Below are 22,925 nucleotides of genomic sequence, written 5' to 3'. Positions count from 1 at the left end.
TTCGTGTCTATCTTGGCAACAATAACGTGGTGACTATGCTATTTGTAGTAACTTACCTGCACTACTCCTTCTTTTCTTTCTTTTTTTTTCCTTTCCATTATTAGACCTACTCCTACATTACTCCTATTTGACTTTGTATTTATAATCCTGTATTCACCTGACCAGAGGTCTTGTTCCTCCTGCCACCGAACTTCACTAATTCCCTTTAAGCTATCTATTTACCTTTTCAACTTTCTATCCTACCTGCTCGATTAAGAGATCTGGCATCCCATGCTCCGATATGTAAAACGCATTTTCTTTTTCCTGATAACGAAGTCCTCCTGAGTAGTCCCTGCCTGGAGATCCAATTGGGGGACTATTTTACTTCTGGAATATTTTACCCAAGAGGATGTTATCATCATTTAACCATACAGTTAAGCTGCATGCCCTCAGGAAAAATTACAGCTGTAGTTTCCCCTTGCTTTCAACCGTTCGCAGTACCAGCACGGCAAGGACATTTTGGTTAACATTACAAGGCCAGATCAGTCAATTATCCAGACTGTTGCCGCTGCAAGTACTGAAAAGGCTGCTGCCTCTCTTCAGGAACCACATGTTTGTCTGGTCTCTCAACACATACCCCTCCATTGTGGTTGCACCTATGGTATGGCTATCTGTATTCCTGAGGCACCCAAGCCTCCCCTCCGGCAGCCAGGTTCATAGTTCATTGGGGGGGGGGGGGGGGGGGGGGGGGGGGGGACTGACTGATAAAAGCTACAATTCTGCTTCTGCAAAGGGTGCAGGCTGGACACAGCAAGACCACAGATAAAGGAACCATTGGTGTAACAGTTCTAAATTGTTGTAGCTGTAATGGGGAAGTACCAGAGCTCCAAGCGCCAACAGAAAGCAATGACACTCAAATCGTTATAGGCATTGAAAGCTGGCTAAGCCAGAAATAATTTCAGCTGAAATTTTTGCGAAGAACCTAACGGATAGGCTACACACAGTTGGCGGTGGCGTGTTCATTGCTGTTAGTAGTAGCTTACCTTATCGCGAAATTGAAGTAGATAGTTCCTGTGATTTAGTATGGATCTTTTTACCGACCTCCCAATTCAGATGATACAGTTGCTGAAAGTTTCAAAGAAAACTTGAGTTTAATTTCAAACACGTACCCAACTCATACAATTATAGTTGGTGGTGACTTTAATTTATCCTCAATATGTTGGCAAAAATATATGTTCAATTCCAGAGGTACGCATAAAACATCATCCGAAAATGTGCTAAACGCATTCTCTGTAAATTATTTCGAGCAGTTAGTTCATCAGCCCATGCAAATACTACACAGTTGAAAAACATGCTTGACCTCTCAGCAACAAATAATCCTGAGCTAATAACGAGCATGAAAATGGATACGGGGATAAACGTACACAGGGTTGTCGTAGTGAGAGTGAATATTGTAACCCCCAAATCCTCCAAAAACAATTGAAAAATATACCTATTCCAAAAATCAGATAATAATTCACTATACGCTTTCCTGAGAGACAATTTGCACTCCTTCCATATTAACAATGTACACTAGTACACTATGTGATCAAAAGTACCCAGACACCAGGCTGAAAATGACTTACAAATTCATGGCGCCCTCCATTGATAATGCTGGAATTCAATATGGTGTTGGCCCACCCTAAACCTTGATGACAGCTTCCATTCACGCAGGCATACATTCGGTCAGGTGCTGGAAGGTTTCTTGGAGAATGGCAGCCCATTCTTCACGGAGTGCTAAGGGAGGTATCGATGTCGGTCGGTGCAGCCTGGCACGAAGTTGGTGTTCCATAACATCCCAAAGGTGTTCTATAGGATTCAGGTCAGGACTCTGTGCAGGCCAATCCATTACAGGGATATTATTGTCATGTAACCACTCCACCACAGGCTGTGCATTATGAACAGGTGTTCGATCGTGTTGAAAGATGCGTTTGCCATCCCCAAATTTCTCATCAACAGTGATAAGCATGAAGGTGCTTAAAACATCAATGTAGGCCTTTGCTGTGATAGTGCCATGCAGAACAACAAGGGGTCCAAGCCCCCTCCATGAAAGACACGACCATACCATAACATCAGCACATTCGAATTTTACTGTTGGCATTACACACGCTGGCAGATGCTGTTCACTGGGCATTTTCAATACCCACACCCTGCCCACAGCTCACCACATTATGTGCCATGATTCATCACTCCACACAATGTTTTTCCAGTGTTCAATCATCCAATGTTCATGCTCCTTACACCAAGCAAGGCGTCGTTTGGCATTTACCGGCATGATGTGTGGCTTATGAGCAGCTGTTCAACCATGAAATCTACGTTTTATCACCTCCCGCCTAACTGTCATAATACTTGCAGTGGATCCTGAAGCAGTTTGGAATTCCTGTGTGATGGTCTGGATAGATGTCTGCCTATTACATATTATGACCCTCTTCGACTGTCGGCAGTCTCTGTCAGTCAACAGACGAGGTCTGCTTGTACGCTTTTGTGCTGTGCATGTCGCTTCACATTTCCCTTTCACTATCACACGGGAAACAGTGGATGTAGGGATGTTTAGGAGTGTGGAAATCTCGCGTACAGACACATGAGACCCTATCACCTGACAACATTTGAATTCCGTGCTGCACCCCATTCTGCTATCTCACGATGTCTAATAACTACTGAGGTCGCTGATATGGAGTACCTGGCAGTAGATGGTAGCACAATGCACCTAATATGAAAAACGTATGTTTTTTGGGGGTGTCCGGATACTTTTGATCACATAGTGTAAGTGTACACCAGAAGTGACTTAAACTCAAAGAAATAGTATCGGTACCAACTGAGAGATTTATACCAAATAAATTAACAAACAACTGAGTTTATCCTCCTTGGTACACAAATTGAGTCAAAACACTGTTGGGGAAAATATATATATATATATATATATATATATATATATATATATATATATATATATACACACAAATTTAAATGGACTCAAAATATCCAAGATTGGCAATCTTATACAGAAGCTCGAAATTTAGTATAGACATTAATGCGAGATGCTTATAGCAGTTTCCACAACAAAACTGTGTTGAAGCCTGGCAGAAAATCCAGAGAGATTCTGGTCGTATGAGAAATATTCTAGTGGCGAGACACAATCAATGCCTTCTCTGTGTGATAGCAATGGAGATATTATCAAAGACAGTGCTGCCAAAGCAGAGCTACTAAACACTGCCTTCCGAAATTCCTTCATCAAAGACAAAGAAAATATTGCAAAATCTGAATCAAGAACAGCAGCCAACACGAGTAATGTAAATGTAGATAACCTCGGCGTAGTGAGGCAACTTATATCATTTAACAAAAGTAAGTCTTCTGATCCAGGTTATACACCAGTTAGGTTACTTGCAAAGTCTGCTCATACAATAGCTCCATACTTAACAATCATATACAACCATACGCTTGACAAATGATCTGTACCCAAAGACTGGAAAGCTGCACAGATCACACCAATATACAAGAAAGGTAGTAGGAATAACCCACTAAATTACAGGCCCATATCATTAACACTGATATGCAGCAGGATTTTGGAACGTATCTTTTCGAACATTATCAATTACATCGAAGAAAATGATCTACTGACACACAGATAACACAGATTTAGAAAACATTGTTCTTATGAAGCACAACCTGTCCTTTACTCACACGAAGTGTCAAGTGCTATTGACAAGAGATTACAAATTGATTCTGTATTATTTGATTTCCGGAAGGCTTTTGACACTGTACCACACAAGCGTCTTGAAGTGAAATTGCATGCTTATGGAATACCATCTCAGTTATGTACTGGATTCGTTATTTCCTGTCAGAGGGGCCACAGTTCGTAGTAATTGATGGAAAGTCATAGAGTAAGACAGAAGTGATTTCTGGGGTTCCTCAAGGTAGTGTTGCAGGTCCACTGCTGTTCCCTATCTATATAAACAAACTGGGAGACAATCTGAACAGCCGTCTTAGGTTGTTTGCAGATAATGCTGTCATTTATTGACTAATTAAGTCATCAGAAGATCAAAACAAATTGCAAAACGATTTAGAAAAGATATCTGTATGGTGCAAAACTTTGCAATTCACCCTAAATAACGAAAAGTTTGAGATCACCCAGATGAGTGCTAAAAGGAAATCAATTAAACTTTGGTTACACAATAAATCAGTCATATCTAAAGGCCATAAATTCAATTAAATACTTAGCAATTACAACTATGAGCAATTGAAATTGAAAGGAACACATAAAAATTGTTATTTGGAAGGCTAACCAAAGACTGCATTTTACTGGCAGGACACTTGGAAAATGTAACAGATCTACTAAAGAGACTGCTCCCTACACTACACTTGTCAGTTCTCTTTTAGAATACTGCTGCACAGTGTGGGACCCTTACCAGAGAGGATTAACAGAGTACATCGAAATAGTTCAAAGAAAGGCAGCACGTTTTGTATTATCACGAAAGAGGGGAGAGAGTATCACTGAAATGAAACACAATTTGGAGTGGACATCATTAAAACAAAGGCGTTTTTCGTTGTGGTGAAATTATCTTACAAAATTCCAATCACCAACTTTCTCCTCCGAATACGAAAATATTTTGTTGATGCTGACCTATATGTGGAGGAATGATCACGATAATAAAATAAGCAAAACCAGAGCTTGCATGGAAAGATATAGGTGTTAATTTTTTCTGTGCGCTATATGAATAATAGAGAATTGTGAAGGTGGTTCGATGAACCTTCTGCCAGGCACTTAAATGTGATTTGCAGAGTATCAATGTAGATGTATATTCTTTAAATTTTGCATCTCAATATAAATTTGAGTGACAAGTAAACATTATGGTGGCTTTTCAAATTTCTTCTGCAATGAAGTGCAAGAAGGCAATAAAGAAAAATCCCAGTAAGGGTAAGGTTAAGTTTGTAATTTCCGTTCAACAATAAACATTGATATAACAATGAATATATACAGAAGGTGTAAATTACAAAAGGTGACTGGTTGCAGTAATTTCAAGAAACCTTTATTCCTGTAACTGTTTCACAATGTGTTAACATATTTGTACTGTAGGGTTACACGAAGTTTGTAGTGTGAGTCTGACTTCGATTAACAAAAGGCAGTCAGAGCAGTATTACAAATATTCAAGTGTTAAGGGAAAGAAATGCACATATTTACAAGTTTATGTCATCATTAGATTATAGTTATCGAAGGATTGTTAAAAAGATCCGGTAAAAATTTAAAAACATGGCTTGAAGACAATTTAAGTAACAGTTTAGTTTTAATAATGTGGTTAACTTATTAGTTCGCCCATTCTTAATGTGGATCTGAAAGTCTGAACTGTGTTTAAATCTAAGCTGCCCACAATAAAACTTCAATGTTTGTGTTACACAAAACTTTACATATTTCTTCAAACTGGGCTCTAAGAATACTCGCAGTAAGTATCTATTGCTCATGATTCATTTATAATAATCTCAATACCACAGATTTAGTGAAATGAAAACATAATAAATTAACAATAAATAGACAGAAAAACCCAGAAAGTAATATGATAATGTACTTGAGGGTAGATCATTACTTGCCACATGGAAAAGATGCTAAACTTGCTAATATCTTGCAAGTCCTCCTTCACAGCTAACAGTTGTAAGCCAGGTTGGTGCCCACCTGGCGGCAAGTAATGAGACTGAAATTGGGGTGGATGGTGGGGGCTTGGAATATGCATAGGCTGATGCTCGAAATGTGTAGGAGGAAGTGGGCAAAAAAGCACATCTTAGTGAGGAAAATGTTGGGGTGAGCTGGAGAAATGACTGCTACCTACACAGGAAAGCATAGAGGGGGTGAAGTCAATGGCTAAATATGAGAAGCAGAATATGAAAAAGATGTAGAGGTAATGAAACGAAGGTATGAACGAGCTAGGGTCAGGTAGAACAGTAACATGGGAAACTTGAGGCTGGTTAACATTTTGGTCAAATGGCTCTGAGCACTATGGGACTTAACTTCTGAGGTCATCAGTCCCCTAGAACTTAAAACTACTTAAACCTAACTAACCTGACATCACACACATCCATGCCCAAGGCAAGATTCGAACCTGTGACCGTAGCGGTCGCGCAGTTCCAAACTGTAGCGCCTAGAACCGCTCAGCCACCCCTGCCGGCGGTTAACATTTGGACACAGCACTGACTATTCATATGGATGGGTAGTTTGTTTTAATTGTGATCACACTGAACACTTGACAGTGGTTGCAATGAAGAACAATGTGGTTCCTAGCTTCTGATGGAGGTAAGAAATCTCACTGACAAAGTTGCAGGAGGAGGCAGACTTTTGGCAATGATTCTGAGTCTTCTACAAGAATAGGATTAGGATTTTTTTGGGGGGTTGGGGTGGGGAGGGGGAATAGTAGTGGCATAAGGATGGGCATGAATATTTTGTAAGCTGGATGGGCAGTTGCATACCACAATGGGAGAGTTGGAAAATATAGTCCTCATCATAGGGTAACACTAAACATAACCAAATGTGCTGGAGGGGTGCACTGCTTTGTGGCTGATCACGGAGCATGTAAAGAGTGTTGTGTGTATTTGGAGATACAATCTGTTCTTGGATAAGATGGAATAGAGTAGTTGCTGTCTGTGAAGGCCTCAACACAAAATTCAATGTCCCACAAGGGGAACTGCAGTGTGCTAGGCTCTACGAAGGGGATTTTTCATTCTGAATTCATCAAATTAAAAGTACTGCTGGTGAGATTCTTATGGGGCCATAAATGAAATGGAAGTCGGTATTTTAAACATTGCTACTGAATCAATTGACACAGTTAAGTGTTATGTTTTAAGCTTTGAAGTCGACCAGGTGAATCAAATAGAGAAGAATATAACAAGATTTTGGAAGAACACAATCATAGTGTTCTCATCCTGTTCCAGATCATAAGAATGTCATCAATGAATTTGAAACATATGAGAAGTTTTGCGTAACTATGAAAGATTCCTCTAAATGGACAATGGACAGTTTCACATCGGATATCATCATTGAAGTGAACACAACAGTGTTGCAGATGTTTTTGTAGGTGAGACCTTCAAAGGAGGATAAGTTAAGGGTGAGGATTAATTAGCCAGGAAAGAGGTGGTTAGTCAACAGTCTGTAACAGAAGAGTTCGCAGAATGTGTGTTTATGTCCAACAAAAGCAGGACCACGAGTAATGGAGACTTTGGAGTAGAGGGAGTGAGCATTAATGTTGACAAGCAGAGTGCCAGGTGGTAATGGGATAAGAATTATGGACAGCCAGTAGAAGAAATCAACCATTTCTTTAGTGTAAGAGGGTAGGTTAAGGGTAATAGAATGAAGTTGGTCCACAAGGGTGGAAATTCTTTTAGTAAGAGTACTGTTACCAGTCACAATGGATTGTCCCCATGTCAAAAAGGGTAGTCCTTATGGAGCTACAGATGCATATTAATAGTGGAAGGCTGGGAAGTGGTGACAGGAAGGTGACAGACTTAGGACAGAGGTATCAGGAAGAGTGTAGAAATTTCAGGTGGTGTAGGTGACAGGCTATTTGGGGGAAATTAGGGAAGGGTGGTGTGATAAGTTTGGAGGTTAAGAATGCCTGGTGTGTGTGTGTGTGTGTGTGTGTGTGTGTGTGTGTGTGTGTGTGTGTGTGTGTCAGAAACAGGGTCACCAGTGAAAGAGATCACATCACTTATCATCTGCAACCACTGCAAAGAATTCTACATGGTAATGACCACAAATATTCTATACACTCACAGTAAGTACACTCAGATCAATGGTTACTGTACCAAACTTTGGCTAAGCACCAACGTCATGGCCCGGTTGTTGATCATACTGTACAATATAATGTGGGTGAATTATAACGTTACTGTAGAAGCCACGCCAACTGTGTCATTTTACTCAAAACTAACTTTTTTGTACTGCACTATTCCTGCAAAATTTCCTTTGTTGTTGCAAGATTCCCCCCCCCCCCCCCCCCCCCCCCAAGCCATGCCCTCCATAATTTCTTGTTCAGGAGCTTCTATTCTCCCTCTTGTTCCAATTCAGCCTCCAGCCACTACACCATCCTGGCAATACTCTTAATTTTTCTGCTCCACACTGCCATATCCACATTTTCTTTTTTGTTGTATCTCAACTTCTTTCTAATCTTTATTATAGTTTTTTCACTTAACAGCCTACACCCTGCCCCCATATGTATATGTGTGGCAGCCACATCTCTTCGACAAATCTGCATGTTGCACACTGACGTCCCACCTCATTCCTTCCTCTCGCCAATCAATTCAATCCTGTTCAATATAACTGCTGTCAACCACAGATAAGATAATTTTGGGGCCCACCAGGATTGCAGCACGAAGACATTCGTAAGTATGTACATGTGTGTGTGGACTTGTTTTTTACCATCATTTCCAAAAATCTCGAAAAGTTCTCAACCAATTTACTTCAAATTTTTATACAATACTGTAACAAAAACTTGGACGGACCTAGGCTACACTTTTTTTTTAAGCATGTGCACACACATACACACACACACACACACACACACATACACATACACACACACACACACACACACACACACACACACACACACACACACACACACACACGCGCGCGCAAAATAATTGTTTAATGTTAATGCTGTTACCAAACATCTCAAAAAGTTCTTGACCAATTTTCTTCAAATTTCTACATGGTACTCTAATAAACGTTCCAATGGATATGTGCTATATATATATATAAATATCTATGTACTGTATGAAGGGGAAACATTGTTACCAAAAATCTCGAAAAGTTCTTTACCAAGACACTTCAAATTTTTATCTGATACTCTAATAAACGTTGAGATGGACATAAGATATACATAATGGGAAAAAATTGTTATAAAAAATCACAAACATTCATGTCTCATTTACCTCAAATCTCGTGAAGATTCAGACGGACACAAACTACATATCTTTTAATATAAGGAGTACATAAATATATACTGCATATGTAATACACAAATCAAAAAAAGTTGTGCATCACCCTGGTTCCCAGAACTCATGAAGACAGACGTTGACTGTGGATATTGTATCACAGACACAACCCTTTTGACTGTTCAGAGATGTCACTAAACCCGCCCAAAGATGTAAACAACCATGCATGAGCAGCGCGCCTATTAGATGGAGGGGGTCCGACACCCAATCAGTTCCAGTCATTCCACCAGGAAAGTGGTACACAGCTCGTGTTGTTTGTAGTTCAACCATGCCTAGACGGCCAATGCGGTGGTTCGATCACGTCCGCATTGTTACTTTGTGCCAGGAAGTACTCTGAACAAAGGAAGTGTCCAGGCATCTCGTAGAGAGCCAAAGTGACGTTGTTCGGACATGGAAGAGATACAGAGAGACAAGAACTGTCGATGACATGCCTCGTCTAGACTGCCCAAGAGCTACTACTGCAGTGGATGACTGCTACCTACGGATTATGGCTCGGAGGAACCCTTACAGCAACGCCACCATGTCGAATAATGCTTTTTGTGCAGCCACAGGTGGTGGTGTTATGACTCAAACTGTGCGCAATAGGCTGCATGATGTGCCACTTCACTCCTGACATCCATGGTGAGGTCCATCTTTGCAATGACGACACCATGCAGCGTAGTACAGATGGATCCAACAACATGCCGAACAGACCACTCAGGATTGGCATCACGTTCTCTTCACTGATCAGTGTCGCATATGCCTTCAACCAGACAATCGTTGGAGACATGTTTGGAGGCAACCCGGTCAGGCTGAATGCCTCAGACACACTGTCCAGCGTATGCAGCAACATGGAAGTTCTCTGATGTTTTCGGGTGGCATAATGTGGGGCCGATGTACGCCGCTGGTGGTCACGGAAGGCACCGTAATGGCTGTACGATATGTGAATGCCATCCTCCGACCGATAGTGCTACTATATTGGCGAGGCATTTGCCATCATGGATGAAAATTCGCCCCCCATCATGCACATCTTGTGAATAACTTCCTTCAGGATAACGGCATTGCTCGACTAGAGTGGCCAGCATGTTCTCCAGACATGAACTCTACCAATCACACCAGAGATAGACTGAAAAGAGCTGTTTATGGACAACGTGACCCACCAACCACTCTGAGGGATCTGCGATCGCCGTTGAGGAATGGGACAATCTGGACCAATAGTGCCTTGGCAAACTTGTAGATAGTATGCCACGACAAATACAGGCATGCATCAATGCAAGATGACATGCCACTGGGTGTTAGAGGTATCTGTACCACCACCTCTGAAGGTCTTGCTGTATGGTGGTACAATCTGCAATGTGTCATTTTCATGAACAATTAAAAGGGCGGAAATGATGTTTCTCTTGATCTCTATTCCAATTTTCTGTACAGATTCCAGAACTCTCGGAACCGAGGTGATGCAAAACTTTTTTTTGATTTGTGTGTATAGTGGAGCAAACACTGTTACCAAAAATCTTGGAAAGCTCTTTACCAATTTAATTTAATTTTTTTTTCATGATACTCTAATGAACATTCAAAAGGACATGGGCTATAAATTTTTTAAAACTGCAATGCTCTGGTTTTATATTACAAACTGTGAGAAACAAAATGCTGTATTGTACTTTGGCATGAAAATTTGCACTTTTGTTTTTATTCTCACAGGCAGTTTTAACTATGATAGCAGGGCATTTAAACCATGTGACAAATTGTTTCTTCCACGCATATTCTCTCTCACTGCACACATTTTTAAACAAAAAATATATATTGAACAATGAGCATTTTTGTTTTCTTTCTTGCAGTCGGTTTTCATAGAAAACAGGAAATCATTATTTACAGCATATTGACATATGATTAGAATACTGCTACAGTATCTTAAATTTGCAATAACAGTAAACAAGGCCTAACATCAGACAGAGGGAGGAAGAGGGATTTAAGGGGGGGGGGGGGGCGTTGGGTTGGGGGGGAGGGTGCAGGGTGGGAGGTGAGAAAACAGCCCTACAGAGTTCGAGAGAGGAGGTGGACAGAGAGAGGGGAAGGGGCAGGAGGAGGTGGATAGAGAAGGGGGACAAGAAAATGGAAAGAGGGGCAGGGGGAGGTGATGGACAGAGAGGGAGGGAGCAAAAACTACTTAACAACAATAAGACCTCCTTGCATCAATGTATTTAATCTACTTTGAAATATTACTTTGCAGACTGGTTCTATTTTATTCTAATTCTTTGGCAGTAAGTTCTGGAAAGTACTGATAGTCCACCTGTTACCAAATAACCTTCACTGTATGGTTTTTTCATTTTTAACAACAGTGGTAAATGGGCAGTCTACATAATGAACACAATACCAGACTATGAATAAAACTTCCACGGATCGGACAGTAAGTGATATGGCACTGTCTCAGATTACGGTCTTATCAGTATGTTAAAATATATGGTTGCTTTCTTTAGAATCCAAACAGAGAAGGACAGTGGTCTCTGTAAATATGGTCATAAAAATCAACAGTGTATCATGGAAATCCAAGCAACAAGAGGAAGAGAAATGTCATGCCCCATAACCAACCATGACCATTGCAAGCCTAAATATCAATGTGATGAGCAAAAATAAGCAACAAATGCAGTCAAAGCTTTGTCGCACACACAAAAGGATTGTACCATGCATCCATAGAATGTACAGAGGTGAAGGAGACATAGGACCACTTAGCTGTGGAAGCTCCACAAGCTAAATATGGCAGCACAATCTTCACAAAACCTGCATAGTCATAACATTACCAAACAGGACCAAATGTAACAACATCAAGCTACTAACAATCAACTGTAGCACCTTTACCATGATGTATACATACAAATCCCCTGGGGCAAAGCTCAGCCTGACACTACTGCAAACCTTTTATAACGAAAACAGACGGTTCACAATAGGAGACAAACTCACACAGCACCATCTAGAGCTACAAAGAAATGGATGACAATGGGCACAAACTGAAACAATGGGCTGAAACGTATAACTTATTTTAGTATCTGCACAGACATGACAACACCACTACACTACATGGTAGGCATTGATATTTCAATGGCCAATGGTGGCTCAATAATAGCCAGGGGGTAGAATCCCATGAAAAGAAAATGAATTCGCTGAGTGGGTCAATCTAAGGGAAGCAGAGAGACAGGCACAGTAATGACTCAGCATGTGACTGACATGAATAACTAATGACTAAGCACTCAAGAACAACACACGGCACATAGGGCAAGGAGATGCCTGCAGTGGCTGAACTCCAGGTAAGCACTGGTCCGCCAGGCCTACTGCTGCCCAAAGATAAACACCTCCACAAGTTGGTCTGTCCATACTATGTGTTAAGTGCACCTTCCATGGCAGGTTGTCGCACTATCCCAATGTACTACCCACAGCAGCTCATCTGTCTCCATCGTGATGTCCGCTTGGGGGGATACTAAACTCATGACTATTGCATAACCCAAAATTACCTTGCTCCTTTAATAGCAAACTATGGAAGCATGGTTACAACCCTGAAAACGGCTTCATCGCTGTAAATTTGCTTGACCAATGCCTGAAAACCATAGGCCATACTTGACATGCAAAATAGCCCAAATGTGTGCTGGAAACTTCAATACAGAAATAAAGAAACTCGAGCCAACAGTGGAAATTACGAAAGTTTCACAGACATTTTCCACACCAAGGGACATATTCCATGAGCTAGCAGGCTATATTTTATACTGGTTCTCACAGGAATCAAGGGACATATGAAGAATTATACAAGTAGGACTGTCATGATGAAGAGACTATCTTATGCATAAGTATGCTAATGAAAATGTTGACCGAGACTTGACAGAGGAAGTGGACCAAAACCTTGGAAGGAATGGATATGACCAAAAGTAGCAAAATGGCATGGAACTTAGTCAAAAAACTCAACTGTGATCCTAAGGTAGTAAAACAACCATCCAAAGTATCACCTAACCAAGTTGCCCATCAACTCCTCTTGAACATAAAACCCAACAAGAGACGTCAAAAGTCCAACAATAGAAGCCCACAGCACAAATTGAATAACTTCGTTGTTTCATTTGCCTTTAAACAACTTCACCTGTACAATATGAATGACTGATACTGAACCACACAGTAAGCATTTCAGGTCAGGAAAATCTTGCATCAGCCGAGCCTTGCCCTTTACTGAACATACTGAGGAAGCATACAAAAATAAACAACAATAACAGGACGAGCGTCACTTAATCTAAGTTTTGCATACAACACAGTAAACCACAGGTCACTCACGACAAAACTGTACGACACATTTAACAATTACCAGCTTGTAAAAAAAATCACAGTCAGTACGGTAAAACTGAATTTTCTCTACCATGCTGGAGGACAGAAAGAGCCGGTGGCGATGATGGAAAACTGGGTTCACCCAGGGTAGTGTCTCAGTCCCTGTACATTCAACCTGTACACCAATGACCAAAACCAAGTTACATGACCCACCTCCTGTACGCAGAGGACCTGCCCATCACATCTCACGGAAAGAGTTTTGAGGAAGTAGAACAAAATCTAGTACATGCTCTAAGCACCATTCCCATATGCTACCAGGAAAACTCCCTTAAATCAAATCCCTCAAAGACTCAAGTCCATGACTTCCACTTTCACTCAAAACTAAGCAAATCTAAAGCAGAATGTTAACTTGGAATGGCATCATTCTGGAATACCTAGATAAACTGGCATACCTGGATGTCATACTGAGCCGATCATTGATGTACAAGCATCACTGTGAGAAGACCCATCACAAAGTTGAAGCACAAAATAACTAGCTGAGAAAATTGACTAAAAGCAAATGGGAAGCTACACCAAAGGTGCTGGGAACCACAGCCTGGGCCACTGCGCTTCTCCACAGCACAATATGTTTGCCAGTGTGGTCCAGGTCAGTATACACCAAAAAGGTCAACATAAACTTAAATTAAACACGCCACCCAATAGCTGGTTGCACAAGAACCACACCACTCGATAAACTATATGAAACTGGTGGACTTGCGGGCTGAAACTCTCAAACAGTCCGTCACAAGCACAATGAGAAGCTTAAGCATATCTTCAAGGAATGCCACACTTTATTTGGAGATTCCTGCAAAGATGCAAGACTTACATTCCATAAGATATTTCTGATCACGGTACTCACCGAGCCTCCAAATGACTACGCTCCACTACAGAAGATACCCAGTGGAGAGAACTTGAGATGGGAGATCTGGAGGTGCCCGAATTGCTTTAGAACAGGTGTACCAGCAGTGAAGGCAAACTTGATAAAGTGGAGCCTTACAGTTGAACATGATGAAAGACATGTTTTTGGCTGATCTGAGAATATGAGAAATTTCTTGACTTGTCCTAGCTGTCCCAGTAAATGCACCCTCAGTGATTTATGGCAGGGAAGCAAGTATTGGAAATACTCAATTATGGGCTGAAAAACTGATCATTATACACAAAAAAGTAAACAAAGTCTCTGGAATCAAAATACAATCATTCCAGTACAGTACATCTCCAAACAGATGAACATAAGTGAGAAGAAGCAAGAACAAACATGTGATCTAAGGTAATCAAAAGTTCTAGGGATCACTATTGCACCTGTAGCAAATTTGCAGAAGATATTGGAAAAAATGGGTCTCCACTTCTCTTTAGTTAATTAGTATTGCTGATCTCAGGAAAATTTGCTTTTCTGTGGATATAATCTTACTGTTACAGTTAGTTTTATTTCATCTTTCCTATTTTGTCCATCATGTGAAAACCTCTCTACATTGCCATCAATAATAGTATAATGATTTCAAATATTGCAATAATAAGAATGAAGAAGAATCAGAAATATGAGTGAAATGTGTCTACTACTTTAAAAAGCAGAAATATGAGTGAACTGTGTCTACTACTTTAAAAAGCATTAATAAAAATCGCTTACTTTAGCTTCACAGAAAATGACACAGCTGTATCTATAGAAGGCAACAATGACTACAGTACTAATTTCTCATAGTAAAAGAATTTGAATTTGTTGCCATACTTACAGATTACCCAACTGCTTGTCCTCTTCCAACTTCTGTAATCTTATTATAGGGAGGAGGGTTTTCACCGATGGACTCAAAATGTTTGCTCCATCCTGTGAACTATCCCCTTGAGCGCTTTCACTAAACTCATCATTCACAGTAGTACATGAATCAGTACAATGATTTGGATCTAGCTCTGGCTCCAGCTCAGATGTGGATTCATGTTCAGATTCATCTGCATCTTCAATCTCTGGCTCCCAGCTCGCTTCAGTTTCACACTCCTGCTGATGGCCATGCTTTATGCCAGTTTCCAGCTCACACAACTGCAGTGTATTGTGCTCAGATTCTGGCCCTGACTCTGATTCATGTTCTGAGCCCAGCTCCATTTCCTGATCGGGCTCTAGATTTTGGTTTTGGCAGCGACCAATCTCCTGGCCAGGATTTAGGTCTTGGGGTTGACAAAGTTCCATTTCCTGATCACATTCCACAATTCGGTTTTGACACAGTTCCATCTCCTGGTCAGGCTTAATATCTATGTCTCGGGACAGTTCAACTTCCTGGCCACACTCCTGTTGGGAGAGTTCCACCGCCTGGCTAGATTTCATCTCTCGGTTCTTGGAGAGTTCCATTTCTTGGTCAGATACCATCTCAATGTCCTGGCTAGATTCCTTTTCCAACTGTGCTTTCTGGTTACCCTCAAACTCAACATTTTGTACCAGTTCCTCAATAGGTTCTGGCTGCTGAATGAGCTTCTGATGATGACAAGGCAACTCATTTGCATCTCTATCAGGCAGCTCTGTTGGCTCTGGAAGAGGTATCTCTGCCAGCTCTTCAAGACTTAACTGTGATGGACCTTGCTTTACAAACTCTTTCTCTGCCTCCCGTTTTCTGTTCTGATAATCTTTTTGAACTTTCCTATTTCTTTCAATACTATCTTTTATCCCTACCTCCTCCTGTTCTTCCTCCTCTTCCACAATGGGAGTGAAGTTCCTACAAGACACATGGAAACAGATTATCAAATAGATTCTGACACTGACATTTAGTTACTGTTTTTAAATAATATTAAAGAATTAAATCAAAACTGCTTTGAGATTCTTCTGAACGTCTTCAAAGAATATTAGTAACCAAAAACAAACTCATTTCACTTGTTTTCAGATAGTAATTACAAGTTAAATTATGTGTATGTGCACTTAAACTACTTCAGACAGGTCCATACATCGAGAGTACATACATCGGGAACTTAAAATTTCTTGTCCAAGTTGCCTTCTTTTCAAATGTCTCTTTCCTGGGTGTGGTTCTCTCTAACAACTCTTCAGAGTTCAATTTATCATTTGCTGCTACTTCAAAATTTGATGTAGTTTGAGAACTTATGCTTTCTCCAATTTCATCATCTGCTGGGCCATTAGTATTTTGAGTATGAGATAAATTGTAGCAGTCTGGATGATTGCGCTGGACATGCAGCTGGAAATGCAATAGTCCCATGAAAGAATAACACAGAAATGCACTAAATAACATGTGGGACATTAACAAATTTGTATTAAAGCTGAACAGTGTACCATTCTTGTTGTTACTGTTACTACCATTATTCCAACAATAACTACTTCCCTGCGACATAATGTCAACAATTGTGCATTTCAAGCAATGTACAAGTATATTTGCTCAATTGTTTCAGTATTATCCATTAAAGATTTCTGCCATAATCCTACAATTTCTGAGAATGAGATGGATTATGTTCTAGAAGAAATTTCAACTAGTTTAGGTAAAAAATGTCAAAGAGAGTTTTGCATACATAAACCTGGAATTATTTTATTTGAAAAAATGAATTTTGTAGTAGGTACAAGAGAGGAGAATGGATGTTAAAAATACTTCAGACGATAGCAGTGGCAATACCAAAATGAAGTTTAAAGAATGAGGAAGATTGGTTGGAAGAAGTCTGTGCCATTATATTTTGAAGAACATTTGAACAGAGCTTAACAGTGCTAAATATTGGTGTCCTCTGTTCTCTTAAGCTTGGTTTACACCACAGCAAACATAAGAGAAAAAGCATTTTATCTTGTGTAAACAGTTGGTGAGTATGAAGGAACAGTATTCACAGATTTGTTCTTGCACCCTGCCGATTGTTGGCCTTTCAGTATGGCATCAAAGGAAATTCACACACTTTCTGTTTCGGCACTCGCTTCAGTGTAACAGCACAAAGAGCATTTAGTCCTGCAGTCAGCTATTTTTCACACATCAACGACTTTTGTTATCGATCATGACTCGTGTCAGTTATAAGTTGAAAATTTCTGAAGCAATCTAATATCCAACGGTAGATGTGAGAAAGACGATAAAGTCATTACTTGCTTCCATCTGGTGAAAACTTATTTAAAGTACAAAAGTTTTTGTATTTCTTTTTGTTATAAAGGAGCAGCAGAATATATTTCCTTGAAAGGAAACATACATGAAAAGGTATGAATTATGTTTATTACTTTCAAACTAAAAATACATGAATGAGCTGATAATTCTGGTGACTTTCTTTCCAGGTAATGTAATTACGGCACAGGTGCACCTCTATTATTTTAGGAGTTTTCAATATAATAACTGAATATGTATTTTTACATTACATTATCCACACTTTATTGATAGTATCTTTTCTATAGGTACTTGAACAAACTCCGTGACTGCTTCAAATACGGCACTGCAAGCATCAGGAACTATCCGAGATATAGCAACTACTAAAATTTGAGACAAGTTGTAGCATACCTATCTACAGCTGTTGAGAACCTGATTGTAAATTTTAATCTTTCTTCACATGAAACTGCTTTCCAGTGATAAAGGTTGAAATAAGGCTAAAGGATGCTGAAGCTGCAAGTATGTGGTAAGTGGACTACTGCCACACATTTCACACTTCGAACATTTATATCTTTCTGCTATTTTGCTTTCTTTGTCACCAACAGTGCATTCACCGTACAATATAATCCTATCTGAACATTGTAGTTTAGCCTTGTGATACAACTAGATTGTATTGAGCGAAGTGTGTATGCTGATGACTTGACCACCCAAAAACAACAACATAGTACTCACAGAGCTGGTATGCTCAATGCTCATTCTTTCCATTCCCTCCAATTCGAATACTTGTTCACAGAATTAGTGAATTCTACTAAATGATAGTGAATTGTCTGTGAATGCTCATTTACTTGTGTTCACTTCCATTCATTCTAGTACAAACAAGACTTTAGCATAATCTGGACAGCACAATGAAATCAGTTTAGATGAGAAAAATACACCTCTATTTTTGTTTTTACATACTAACAAATTCTGCGATGGATTCATGTCAGTGTGGCTCCTCAGCGTGTTTGGTCAGAGGGGGGGGCTACCCCCTGTAGGGGGGGAAAAAAAAACACCTGAATAGTTTTCACCAATAGAATTTGAGAGATATCATGCAACAATAGGGTGTCCATAATTAAAGTTCCAGTTTCAAAACGGTGTAGAAAGAGAACCAATGCTTGGAATGACGTCAAATATGAACAGCGTATTATTAACATGTAGTAACATCTTGGAAAATAATTTGATCAATTGAAAAATACTAAAAGACCAGCTCTTTTGAAGTGCACTGTGGCCAGAGGAGGAAAGTAGTTGATCTGACGCCTGTGGAAAATGTGGCCACATCATTGCAAGGGGGTAGGGCAATGATGTGAAATCATGTAGAGCATGGCAAATTACCCACATTTTGGATGTCTGTGAGCATGGTGCATAAAATCCTACAGAACATACTGCATGACTATCCATATAAAACCATCCATGTTCAGGAGTTGCTTCCTGCTGATATGCCAGCAGGACAAATATTTGTCCTGGAATATCTTGCTTGCATGGAAGTGGACAATGAATGGCTATGGAACATTTTGGGGACAGACGAAGCTCATTTCCGTCCTCAAGAATATGTGAATAATCAGAACTGTAGAATATGGGCAACAGACAAACTGCACGCACATCAACTGATACACCTCATTCTGAAAAGGTGACTGTAGACTGTATGGTGTAGGCTAACTGCATCGTTTATCAAAGGTTTGTGTGTTTTTAATTATATGAATCCTCTGGGTCCTGTTAGCTGTACCATCACAGGTAAACTCTGAGGTCTTTTGCGCACCAGCTTCATTCCAACACAACAGCAAGAATGTGTGGGTTGGATCATTTTTATGCAGGATGGCACTCTTCTGCACATTGCACAGCCAGAGAAGCAGTTGCTCCAGAGGCATTTAAGAAATATTATAATTATTAGCCGTCGTTTACCTGCAGCATGGCCATCCCGATCACTTGACCATAATCTATGGGGCTTCTGGCCATGGGGTTATCTGAAAGCTGTAAGTTTCAGTGCCCCAATTACAAGCATAGCTGAATTGAAGGCACACATTCTATATGTGACCCCTGAGACATTCTGATCTGTTGTGGAACATGATGATTCTTGATGTCAACTTGTGGAATAGACCAGTAGGCAGCATATTCAACATGTCTTGCTCCAGTCTCACAAAAATTAGAAACCAATGTCATTTTGTGTTTTACACATTTCATTGCCCCCTCCACAATTAGAAACCAATGTCTTTTACTTTTTATGCGGTTTTTGGCCTCAGGACAGTTAAAAACCAATTGTTCCCATTTGATGTAGTAAGACTTTGCTGTGGTGGATGAGCTTACCTAACTTACGGTGCCACAACTGTTGACTGCTGAACTTGAGCAGCCATGCACATTGAACATTATGTATGGTGTAATGTGAAACTCAAACCATAGATGGTGTATTGTGATTCATCTCTCATTTGTAGCCAACCTCATTTACATTACAATGTTTACAGCACCATCGACGGGTAAAGTTTTCACTAAATTTCTTTTTGTTCCATCAGGTTTCCCCCTGCATCAATAATACACTGTTCTACTTTGGTGTCACTCTGAGCAGTACTTCTCTTTCTACACCATCTGGGTCTGACGAGTGCTCGCAAGTGGGTTGCACTCAGCCTTTGTGAAACCAATCGAGGGGCTACTTGACTGAGAAGTGATGGACCCAAGCACAAAAACTAAAAACGCCTGGGAGAACAGTTTGCTGACCACATGCCCCTCCATACCTATGATCATAACGCCTACCGGCTCAGGATGACACGGTGGCTGGTCAGTGCCATGAACAAAACACCATAAGACAACACGCAAGTAACCATTTTGTAACATTAGTGTTACAAAGGCACACGTTAATCTTGTGACTGCATGAATTTAAGAAGTTATCCGCTATATAGACCCAATATATTTGGTATAAAGTGGTAAGTGTTATCAGGTTGAAACATACCTTTTGTTTGTAATCCCACTGTTTACAAGATGTGAAAGGTCTGACGGTGATTCTGCAAAGGATATTGCAGTGGAAAACATTACTCTCTCTTTACAGATAACCTTTACAACACCACATCAATTAATTGTGAACTGAAGTAACAGCAAGAACATTTTGACTAAGGTTACCACTACACTTCCAAGATGGTCATCTTTATACCTAACAGATGTAAGGCCAAATAAACGCCAGTATGTGATGTACACAAGAACAAAAGCAAGATGGGTGTTAAACTGACTGACAATACTCTGATGTATGTGGAATTTAAGCACAGATCCATAAAATGGTGGGGGAAACTGGCTTTCCATGTCATTCAAATGGTGCCGATAAAGTCATGCATACTTTATTAAGATAACAGGTAGACATCTCCCTGCTTCTCAGTTTATGGTGGCTGTCATTATCAACAGAAAAGCATTTATGGAAAAACTTTGAGACAACGGTAACAAAAACAAAGTGTTGTATTCAATCAGGGTAGTGAGAACCTTATTGGAAAAGTGTGGAGTCATCATTTTGAGCTAGACAGCAAGAATTAGAGACAACAATGGAAACACATGGATTCACCCCCACTGAAAAAACCCCAAGCAATGAACACTTAGCAAAAACTGAAGCATGTCATCAATTCCAAATGGCTAACAATGTTGACGCAAGCATCATTCTGTTGCAGGTTAACGCCAGCCCACATGTTGCTACAGTTTGTTTCAGCTACACTGCAGAAGTTTTGCCGAGAAGCTCTTACACATCCTCCATATAGTCCCCATCTCTCCCAATGCAATTTCCATATTTTTGCAGTCCTGGAGAAAAACATCAGTGGCTGTCGATTTGGTTCAGACAAAGAGGTGCATGCCCAGGTACTATCATGGCTCTATAGCCAACTGCAAACATTCTTCCATGAAGGCACTGACCATCTTATCTCACAGTGTGGTGAATTTATAATCAGTTACGCTGAGATTACTTTTGAAATAATAATACTTTTTTCCATCTGTCACGTTTTCATCTGTCTGTCCCATATACGTAACTTTATAAAAGTACATACTACACTCATGTTCAGAGAGAAAAAAACAGAACACCTTGCACAACTAGAGATATTATGTTCATATTCACAGGATATGTAGATTAGTATGTTCTGAAGAAATGATTAGCATCTGAACCATGTCGGCCCGTGGGTTTAAGGTCAACATCAATATCGTGGCGAAAACCACCTACCGGTAAAATGTGCCTGTGGCTCTTGTTGTCGCTATAAACTGAAGGTAATGGATTAGTGTGATTTAGCAGACACGCTGGATGACTTGCAGATGTATGCACGAACTGTACTGTCAAATCTGTAAGTTCAAAAGAGGGCGTATTATTGGCATCTGGGAAAGTGATGCATCCATCTGGGAAAATCCCGTTCCTGTGGGACGAAGTGTTAGCAGTGCAATGGGTGTCTGCAGAATTGTTCACAGAAGGCAGTAGAACATGACGAGATGGTTAGGTTGCACCGCCCAGACCACCCCCTTGAAGATCGACACCTCATATGAATGGCATTGCAGGACAGATCTGTGTCCTCCTCTGTTCTGGTGCAACTGTGGAATAGTGTAACACATCTTACACAATCAGGGGTGACAGTCCATTGCCATTTATTACGGCATAGGTTATGCGCACATTATCCACTTCTCTGTCTACCTTTGATGAATGTGCAGAAACTGCAATGGTATATGGAACGACGTCACTAGAAAAGGGAATGGCATCGGACAGTGTTTTCGGATGAATCCAGGTTCTGTTTGGTTGAACATGACGGCTGCACTTTGGTTCGCTACAGATGGGGGAGCAGCATCAAAGTGACTTCATTCACACAAGACATACATTGCTAACTCAAGGTCTTATGGTGTGAGGCGCTTTTGGATACAACCACAAATCACAGCTGGTGTATGTCCACGGCACTGTGACCAGTGTGACCTGTATAAATAACATCCTGCGACCCATAGTCATTCCATTTCTGCACAACACCCCATACACCATTCTTCAGCAAGGCAATGCATGTCCACACATTGCTGCACAAATACGTTCCTTCTTGGTGTCACAGGATGTCAGCCTTTTGCCCTGTCCTACTGGATCACAAGACTTTGTCACCAACTGAAAATCTGTGGGATATGGTGAATCACCAGGTGCACTGCTGTGACCCATTGCGAACCACCACAGATGGGCTTTGGCGTACTGGAATTATTGAACCGGCTGGACATACAGTACTTGACTGCAGTTCAGCAGGTAGACTGGGGTGAGAGTTATGTTGGGTCGGTAGAAGGAGATAGATAGAGGCAGAAGAAGTGTGCGTGTGTGCGTGGTGGTGGTGGTGGTGGTGGTGGTGGTGGTGGTGGGGGGGCAGATAGTTAGCAACATGGACGCAGGCAGCAGGTGCACAGTTTAAAAATGTGGTAGGAAGGGGTGGTAGGTGCATGGGCTGTCATGTGACCCAAGTGTACCAAAGATAGTGAGGTGCTAGCAACGTGGAGGCATGATTGTGAGGGGGAGGACAGAGCAGGGGAAATTGTTGGATACGAAGGACATGTTGCAAGGAAAACTCCAATCTAAGC

General features: G+C 40.6%; 1 protein-coding gene across 4 annotated transcripts in view; it reads right to left on the bottom strand.

Moving 5' to 3' along the window:
• Positions 1-22,925, bottom strand: part of LOC126297610 (uncharacterized) — a 261,978-nt gene that overhangs the window by 121,557 nt on the left and 117,496 nt on the right. For all 4 annotated transcript variants that reach the window (XM_049988614.1, XM_049988615.1, XM_049988616.1 and 1 more), the window contains exons 12-13: positions 16,243-16,472; positions 15,033-16,001 (exon numbers count right to left, since the gene is read on the bottom strand). In XM_049988614.1, the coding sequence (XP_049844571.1) occupies positions 15,033-16,001; positions 16,243-16,472 (1,199 nt within the window). The remainder of the gene's footprint in view (positions 1-15,032; positions 16,002-16,242; positions 16,473-22,925) is intronic.

Source organism: Schistocerca gregaria, chromosome X, assembly GCF_023897955.1.
Source record: "Schistocerca gregaria isolate iqSchGreg1 chromosome X, iqSchGreg1.2, whole genome shotgun sequence".
Lineage (NCBI taxonomy): Eukaryota > Metazoa > Arthropoda > Insecta > Orthoptera > Acrididae > Schistocerca > Schistocerca gregaria.
Note: the sequence above shows the minus strand (reverse complement) of the source record. Positions and strands in the feature narration are given on the sequence as shown.